Genomic DNA, 9,559 nt, shown 5'->3' with positions numbered 1-9,559 from the left:
GCAGTTGCCAGCTCAAAGAAACGAGAATTCCATGCATGGAGTGGTATTCCGACCCACCTCGTCCACACAACTCGTTGTTGAAACACATCCACAACATTCCATTTCCTCTTCCATTGATCCATCTCAGTTAAAACTTTTTCTGTTGGCGCGTCGCAGACACTACGTATCAACACCAAATTTCCTCCCATCGTCGTCACCTTCAGTTTCCCAGCACTTTCGCTATTGATTTCTTCATTAATCTCTTCCCACAAGAACTCATCTTTGATGAAACCCGTGAAGGCTCCATCTAGCCATCGTGTTTCCTCATCCGAAGTTTTGAACTGAAGCAAATCCGAAGGTCCTGACTCCCCTTCTTTGGATCCAGTGAGCACCTCCTTAAAAGAAACCCCCATCATCCTTTTTGCAGTATGCACGACCTTTGTTTTTTCCGGCTTTCTACCTGCGTCAGCTTTGATTCTGTTCCCTTTACTTCCTTGGATCTTCACTTCTCTCTCGAATCTCGGTTTGAACACCCTAATTTTATAGCTCCCAATCCACAACTTATTCAGCTGCTCCAGCAAACCGTCCTTATCTTCAACATCTTCGAAGCGGACAAAACCGAAAGGCTTCCCTTTTTTGTCTCTCTTTCTTGGACAAAAGATGTCTGTCGGTTCTCGCACGGAACCGAACTTTCTCCTCAAAAAATCGAAGCTACATTCTTTTGGAATGTTGTTGAAAAAGAATGTAACTCTTTGTGCTTCCTTCTCGTCACTTTGTTTCCAAATTTTCGAAAACCTTTGAGTTTTTTTGTTCAGCTGATTCTTCACCATCCCATCAGCTCCTGTCCTCACTTCCCCTCGTCTCGTCACCTCCCTCCAAACCTCCTCTCCCATCTGTTAAAATGTAAGTATTCAAAATGCAGCCCGCCGCAAACGACAACCGCACCTCCGCCGCATCTTCCCGCCGCTAGACTGCCCGAGACCTCAGATCCGGACCCCCCTGACGCGTCCTACTGGAGAACCGAATCCGCTGCGACTCCGGAGAGACCCGATCTGGAAATTCGAGGTTCGCTGAAGAGAGCTAGAGAAAAAGAGGTGACACGCTGCTCCGGATCTGTCTTCTGAAAGCGGATCGGGCTGGAGGCGCGGTCTCGCCGGACTGGAGAGCTGCGGTAGGCCTGGATTGGAAAGCAGCTGTATCGTCGGAATGGAAAGCCCCTGCGGCAATTCTGAAGCGCGTCTCGCTGGTCTGAATTCGAAGGCAGCTACCGCACGTCTCGCCTGAGGAAGGTGTCGCCGAACTGAACTGGAGCCGATCTGTCTGTCATTTGTGATTTAACTCAACTAACTTGTGAATCTGATAAACTATGTTTAGAGCATTCATAGTGGGGGCCTCGGTGAGCAGTGCACACTGGACTCGGCCGAGTCCCCCAATACCACGCCCAACAGGCTTGCTTCGAGCTTTCTGCTGCGCTCTAAACTTAAGAGGAGAGAGAAATAGACGCGTGTAGAAAATGAAATTCTTATATTTTGTTGGGTTTGCACCAAGTGAATTTAGAATTTTCACGTAATTTTCATATTAATTTTTGGCCTTCCACGACCCATAATTTTAAGGTTAAATGCATGTAAAATCAAAAACTCTGGTTAAAATATACTTCGTCCGTCGTGCTTCTCTTGAACTGCATTGTTTACTTACTATTTCCGAGTCCCGTATGCATTTAGGTGTGTGTGATTTTGAGTGTGTGTATATATATATATATAAGGGAAGGTTAAAATAAGTACACTTCTTAAGATATAAAATAAGAATAATTTTCAGCCATTAGATCATCAAGATCTATGGTAGATTCATCATCACGTTGGATGAATTTATGGCCATGAGTTCGAATCCTAAAGGTAGCAAAAAGTTATTTTTCGCAATTCATACATTTTTACAACGAATTCATACGTGTTCTACTTAAAATTCATACATTTTTCCTAGTTCTTATTTCTTATTTTAAGAGGTGCTTTCACGGTAGCTCTTCCATATATATATATATATATATGGAAGAGCTACCGTGAAAACACTTCTTAAAATAAAAATAAAAATAAAAACATTTTTCAATGTCTGAATTTTATGTAGAACATGTATGAATTCATCCAACAGGGTTACGAATTGTGAAAAATAAATTTTTGCTACCTTTAAGATTCGAACTCAGGACCACGAATTCATCCAACAGGGTTACGAATCAACCGTAGATCTTGATGATCTAAGGGCTGAAAATTATTTTATATTTGATTCATCATCCTGTTGGATGAATTCATGGTCCTGAGTTCGAATCCCAAAGGTAGCAAAAATTTATTTTTTGCAATTCATACTTTTATACAACTAATTCATACGTGTTCTACATAAAATTCATACATTTTTCCTAATTCTTATTTCTTATTTTAAGAGGTGCTCTCACGGTAGCCCTTCCATATATATATATATATATATATATATATATATATATATATATATATATATATATACTCCCAATAAGCTCCTCTTTGGGGACGGCACGGGTTTTAAGTAAAAGTGGTAAAGTGTATTAATAGTGGAGAAAAATATGTTTAATTAGCATTGGGAGTGGTGAAAATGTGAAAAAGTGTTATAATTAGTATTGAGAGTAGTGAAAAAGTGAAAAGTAAGAATAAATAAAGTATTATTAGTGGTGGGGTAGTTGTCCAAAAATGAAAAGAAAGAGGAACTTATTTGGGGGACGTCCCAAAAAGGAAAAAGAGGAACTTATTTCAGGGACGGAGGGAGTATATATATATATATATATATTCAATAACAACACCCAAGGGGGTGAGGGGTTAAGCAGACCCCCAGCCTATAGATAAATCATCAACCAGAGTCTCATACAAAACGTTGCCCAAACGTGACAACGCCCAGCAGAAACAACAAGGAGAAACATAAAACAGACCGAACAAAAACATACAAAGACATAACCCAAAAATGGCTACATTCACAAGACATGATATATATGTACATCTTTTAGTTATATTATTGTGGCGTTGGATACATTTGAACACAATGTGGTGTTTGGCTGAAGCTTATCTTATTGAGATTTTATTGAAAATTCAAAACTACTCTTAGGGGTCGTTTACTTTGAAAGATCAGCTTTGATAGCCAAAAATAGTAAAGCTAATCTCTTGTTTACTTTGATGAATTGAAATTTTGGGATATTCCAAGGTTCTTGATTATTTGTATCATTTAATCTAATTTGACTTGATTCTTATCCCATTAAAATAATGGTACTGGAAATATTCTATTTTTGGACGCTCCCTGAAGGCTGTGACGACAATTTTTTTGGAGAGCAGAAGAATCGAGCAATGACACAAACCGACTTGTATTTTGGCGGGGCGGTCCAAATGGCGTGTTGTGGGGAACATTCCCCCAAAATGCAACGGGTTGATTTTGCAACCATTGTGGAGTCACTTTTGTCAATTGCTCGATTTATTTACAAATCTGACACTTCACTGATTTACACTCCACCTTATATTATTCTTTATCATTTATAGATTTGAGATTTATTAGGATTTAGGAATATTAATTAAATTAATAATTCATTCGTAAAATGATGTCATTACATGTCTATATGTGTAAAATTAAATTCACATTAGTGTCACATTAACTTTAAGTTTACCAGAGATGAAATCAATGTTAAAATTAAACAATTAGGAAAGTTTTTAATAAAAAATATAGAATTTTCAAAATTTGTTTTTTTTTTTTTTGAGAGAAAAGAACTTCCATAGATAATCAAGCCAGGGAGTTTAACACAAAAGGACAACCCTCATCAGATTAGGGTTGTAGACGATTACAAAGAGCATACTTAGCTAATCTATCAGCTATAGCGTTTCCTTCATGAGGAGTCCAACTAAAAGCATGGTGATGGAGAGTGGCATCAGCATTTCGGATATCATTCACATACTTACCCAGGTACGAGAGATCAGGTTCGTTCTTCCTCAGCTTCCAAAACAAAGATTGGCAATCCATTTCAATAACAACATCTAGAATATGGCGTTCCCCACATAAACGAAAGCCCTCCAGAACCGCCTTATCTTTGGCCTCCACCGTCGTGAAGACACTCGGGATAAAGCCGAATCTACAGCCCATCAGTGATCCCTCCCCATCTTTGAGAATAACACCGAACCCTATACTAGCATTTTCATCCACCACCGCATCTAGGGCTGTAAATGAACAGAGCTACTCGCAAGCTATTCGAGATTCGGCTCGAAAAAAGCTCATTCGGAGCTCGATTCGATAATAAACGAGCTGAGCTTGAGCCTAATTTCGAGCTTAAAATTTTTATCGAGCCGAGCTTGAGCCTGACAGTGCTCGGCTCGTTGAGCTCGCGAACATGTTCGCGAGCTTGTTCACGAACCTTCAGTCGAGCCTTCAATCGAGCTAGTACACGAGCCTTAAACGAGTCGAACTCGAACTCGTGTAACATATTAATTAAGAAGATTTTCTTAAATTTATAACAAATTCAAGCTTGAACACCATATATACAAACATCTAACGAGCCGAGGTCGAGCTCAAGCTCGAATTCGATATTATCGAGCATCACCCGAGCCGAACTCGAACCGAGCCCGAGCTTAGTAAGTGGATGACGAGCCGAGCTCGATCATCAAGATAAAAGCTCGAATCGAGCTCGAGCCGAGCTCGGACACCCGAATATTTAAATGAGCCGAGCTCGAGCCTGCTAGTATTCGGCTCGGCTCGGCTCGTTTACAGCCGCGGTCTGCATCACACCTGAGTTTGGCCTGACCACCCGAACGGCTGCACTCGATACTATTAAGCATCGGCTGAGCTTGAGGAGCACTCACTTTTTTGGTCCAAGTAGCGCGGAGGGCAATCTGCAGACAGTCAATATGAGAAAGCTCCTTACCTCGGATGATCAGCATGTTTCTTGAGTACCATATAGACCACACAATCGTAGCAAAGCAATTGTGAAGTTCTCTAGGAGTACTCTATCTAATCTCATCAAACCATTGGAATATGGAGAGGGTATCTTGTCCAGGTCTCAGAGTCAGTCTCAGGCGTGAGACTTCCCACAGGAAGGTCACCCGTTTACAGTCCCTAATGGCATGCTCCACAATTTCTACAGCTTCCCCGCACCTACAACAAATAGGATCAACATCAATAGATCGACCACGAAGAGCATAGATCGTCGGAAGAGCATGTGCCATGCATTTCCACATGAATAATTGCACTTTAGGTATAACATCCAAACTTCAAATACATTTCCAAATAGTGCTATCATGCGAAGAAGTAAACATCACCTCGTTCATGGATCGCTTCCGCAACTAAGTACCCAGATTTGACCGCATACATGTTGCCTTTGTCGTGCGGCCAGAACACTCTATCCCACATCTCGAGGTCAATAGATAATTGTACCGTCAGTTTCCAGGCCTCCCTCTCCGGTAATAACTCAGTAACCTTGGACATATCTCATTGCATCGTTTCCTCAGACAACAACTCACTCACTCGAGTATTCTCCCTATCCACCGGCACCTGAGCTATCAAGAAGTTACCTCTACCATCCGGCAGCCATGCATCTTTCCCCACCCGAATCCTTGCTCCATCTCCCAACCACCAAGCAATTTCTTCAATCAAAAGGTCTCTTTCTACTAGTATGCTAGTCCATGCATAAGAAGGATTATGGGCTTTACTAGCTAGTAAGATATCCGAATATCGAGCTTTTAGGGAGCGAGCTAGCAGGGAAGACTCATTTTGAAGGATGCGCCAAACCTGTTTAGCTAATAATGCTTATTTTGTGGACAAAGCTTATTTTGATCAAAGTTTGTGATTTTACATGCATTTAACTCTTTTTTATATTTAAGAAAGTTCGGGTAATTTTTAAAAAATTTTAAAGTTCAAATTATTTTTATAAATAATTTCAAAGTTAAATTTTTTTTAAGTTCAAATTATTTTACAAATAGCTCCAAAATTCAGATCATAAACTGCATTTAACCCACTATATAATTCACTTTCTTGTTAGGTATGCCATAATTTATTTTCCTTCACATTCCCCAAGTTCATTTTACTTTGAACGAGCCATATGCAATTTTATCTTTTCAACTCTAAATAATAAAATATATTTTCTCAATATCTATGTGTAGGGATGTCAATCTAGCCCGAAACCTGTGGACTGGTCCGATTAACCCGTCATCCGAGAGGGTTAGGGTTGAATATTTTCAACCCGATAAAAGTTACAATCCGATTAGCCCGTAACCGAATAGCCCGGCACCCGATAGGGTCAGCCCGACTAACCCGATGGGCTAGCCCGAAACCCAAATACTTAATATTAAATATTTAGATATAAAAATAAAAAAATGACAAAATATTACAAAGTCTCGTCATTTCACTTTTCTGTATTTTTTAGATGATTTGATTCTATGAATTCAAACTATTGTTGGATATTTTTTTGTTTTTTCGTTAACAAAGTTGAACATTTTATTGTTATCAACTTATTTTATATGTTATGTAATCTTGATGTTTTTTTCAATATCTTTTATTTTTACATTTCATGATTGCTATATAATTTATATATTTGATTTCTATGCATATTTTATACATTATACATTAGATCATTAAAATAACAAAGTATAAATGATTATTTTATTTTTACGCATTTAAGTCGACTAGCCCGATAGGCTAGCCCGAAACCCGATAGAACTGGCCCGATTGACATCCCTATCTATGAGAAAGGAAACGAACTATAACTTTGATATGAATGCATTATAAGGTGAGTAGAAAATAACGGCAAGGTAAGAAATTTTTCCTTCTTTTTAAATTTTTCAAACACATTAAGTTACATTCTATGAAAAGAAAAGAATACCAAAATTATATTTGATTTTACATAAATAAAACCTACGAATTTCCCTACATTTTCCGACATTCCGAGATTTGCAATGCATTGACGAGAAATCATTTTCTTTAAATTTGAAAGTTAAAAAAAAAATAGTCAACTTTGTCGCCTCTTCTAGAAGACCACACACAATTTGTTACAACCCCAAAATAGACGGAGAGATATTAGCCCATTCCCTCTCTAACGACGTCGTGTCGTAAGCATATGCTTCAGCATTTCTTCTTTACCACTCCCATATTCTTCTTCAGCAAGAAAGTTTTGACCCACCCCCCTATTTACCAATCCCACACTAAGCAAATTATATATATACGTGTGCGTGTGTATATATATATATATTATTTGGAGCTACTCAAAACTCGAACAAAATCAACCTGACGAGTTCTCCGCATTTCAATTACGATTCTCTGCAATCTCTCTTCCCCCAAATAACGGCGATTAGATTTGTGTGAATTTTGACGCAATTGCTCGCAGCTGGTTGCTGGAAACCACCGACATGCACGACGGCGACCCCCGCCACGGCGGCGATGGAACGCTTGCGCTCGACTTGAAGAATCTGAAGGTGATATCACCGCTCGGTAGGGGAGCTAAAGGCGTCGTGTTCCTCGTTCAGACGGAGAGTGGAGAATTGCTCGCGCTCAAAGCAATCCTACGATCTTCCGTGGAGAAGAAGAAGAAGATTTCGAGCGCCGGAGACGGCGGCGAGTACAGGAGGATCTGCTTCGAACGAGAAGTGTTGGCGTCGTTTCACCATCCTCTGCTGCCGAGACTCCACGGAGTTTTGGTTACTGATAAGATCGTCGGATATGCGATCGATTACTGCTCCGGCCGCGATCTGCATTGTTTGAGGAAGAAACAGACTGAGAAAATGTTTTCCGATGACATCATCAGGTAGATTAGTCTCTCTATGGAATGAACTATTTTCAGTTATCCGGCGTCGTCGATTTTGCATTGTTGAAAATTAATCCGTTTATTTATTAATTTATTTTTTAATTACGATTTCAGATTTTACGCAGCGGAGCTGGTGCTGGCTTTGGAGTATCTGCACAATTTAGGCGTCGTTTACCGAGATTTAAAGCCGGAAAATGTGATGATTCAGGAGAGCGGGCATTTAATGCTGGTAGATTTCGATCTCTCAACCAAACTCGCTCCAAAATCTCCCGAAAATCGCCCGGTCTCGTCCGAATCGAAGCTGCAAGTGAAGAAGCCGAAGAAGAGGAAGAATAAATTCGGTTTCTCGATGAGGCGCCGCGACTCGGGGATCTCGCCGGTCGACTCGGTTCAACGGGAGGAGCTCGAGTCGGACTCAGCGAGCACCGCATCGGACTCGGTGGAGAAGTCGAACTCGTTCGTCGGCACGGAGGAGTATGTGGCGCCGGAGATCATCCTCGGCGACGGCCACGACTTCGCCGTCGACTGGTGGTGCCTGGGCGTCATGCTATACGAGATGCTCTACGGTACGACGCCGTTCCGGGGCGCCAACCGGAAGGAGACGTTCTACCGGATCATAACCCGCGCCCCGAATCTGACGGGAGAATCAACGCCGTTAAGGGACTTGATCGCAAAATTACTCGAGAAGGATCCGAGAAAGAGGATTCCTGTCCACGAAATCAAGGGCCACGAATTTTTTAAGGCAGTTGATTGGGACTCAATTACGGACATGCCCCGGCCGCCGTTCATTCCGGAGTTGACGGACGTCGAGGGCATTGATGGGAATAAGGAAATCGACGTAGAGAAATATGTCCAAGGCGTGTTCAAAGTTGGTGAGGACGAGAAAGTGGAGGAGCACATGAATTTTGAAGATAGTAGAAACAAAAACGCGTGGGTTAATAATCATCCCACACACATTCAGAATGACAATTTTTTGATTTTTTGAATTTTTTACCATACATTGTGATTATTGAGAATATATTTTGACAGATCATTATTTTATTAATTACTTTATATATTTGTATATATATTTCGTGGAAAAAGATATATATAATTAAATCTCGAGTAAATATGTCACCTCGTAATTGGTTAGCCACTGCTGCGGTGTTATGCATGACATATTGACATGGCATGTGAAGGTTTTAAGATTTTGAATGTGATGGATATTATTGAGACTGGACCACCGGCTTTACAATCAATTTGATTTATAATTTGCTTTAGTTTAATAGTATTATTGTGCTTGATAATTTTATCTCAATTATATTTCAAATATAAATGGAAAAGGAGCTTTTTTTTATGTTGAGAGTAGCTACCCGTAGTTATTCAAAATGAACCATGAGAGTTCAAATACTTTAAATATGATTGATTGGCAATTCAAAATGGACTATGAGAATTTCAATTCTTTAAATATTGTTAATTGTGTTTGAATTGGGCACCCCTCAACTTGGCTAGACTGCAACACGACATAAGTAACTATAAGCCGTTGAAGTAATTATTCACTTTATTTAACTGATACTATAAGATGAAATGTTGATTGTGGATTATAATTAGCCAGCAAATCGGGAGAGACAATGTTTAATTATATATAGGTACAATTACAGTTGGAAGATCACATCTTGATCGTGATCACCCATCCCATCTCTAGCCTTCATGTTCGATGCTTTTTGTCACATGATCACATTTATTTTCCTATTTTTTATTAATCACATATACTTATTCATCAACACATGGCAGTGTATCAATCTATTATAATATGTA

General features: G+C 39.8%; 1 protein-coding gene across 1 annotated transcript; it reads left to right on the top strand.

The window, feature by feature from the left end:
- The first annotated feature begins 7,180 nt into the window (after positions 1–7,180).
- LOC131022902 (serine/threonine-protein kinase OXI1-like) lies at positions 7,181–8,807 on the top strand. Its single transcript, XM_057952445.1, has 2 exons — positions 7,181–7,762; positions 7,877–8,807. The coding sequence occupies exons 1-2, from the start codon at positions 7,368–7,370 to the stop codon at positions 8,745–8,747; spliced, it is 1,266 nt and encodes a 421-aa protein (XP_057808428.1). The 5' UTR covers positions 7,181–7,367; the 3' UTR covers positions 8,748–8,807.
- Positions 8,808–9,559: the final 752 nt, after the last annotated feature.

This window comes from Salvia miltiorrhiza, chromosome 1 (assembly GCF_028751815.1).
Source record: "Salvia miltiorrhiza cultivar Shanhuang (shh) chromosome 1, IMPLAD_Smil_shh, whole genome shotgun sequence".
NCBI classification, from domain to species: Eukaryota; Viridiplantae; Streptophyta; class Magnoliopsida; order Lamiales; family Lamiaceae; genus Salvia; species Salvia miltiorrhiza.
This window is presented reverse-complemented; position numbering and strand designations above follow the sequence as displayed.

Excerpts from the sequence above, each read along its gene's own strand:
- LOC131022902 (XM_057952445.1), top strand. The coding sequence starts at position 7,368 with ATGCACGACGGCGACCCCCGCCACGGCGGCGATGGAACGCTTGCGCTC. Across the intron at positions 7,763-7,876 it reads TTTTCCGATGACATCATCAG|ATTTTACGCAGCGGAGCTGG; the intron begins GTAGATTAGTCT and ends TTACGATTTCAG.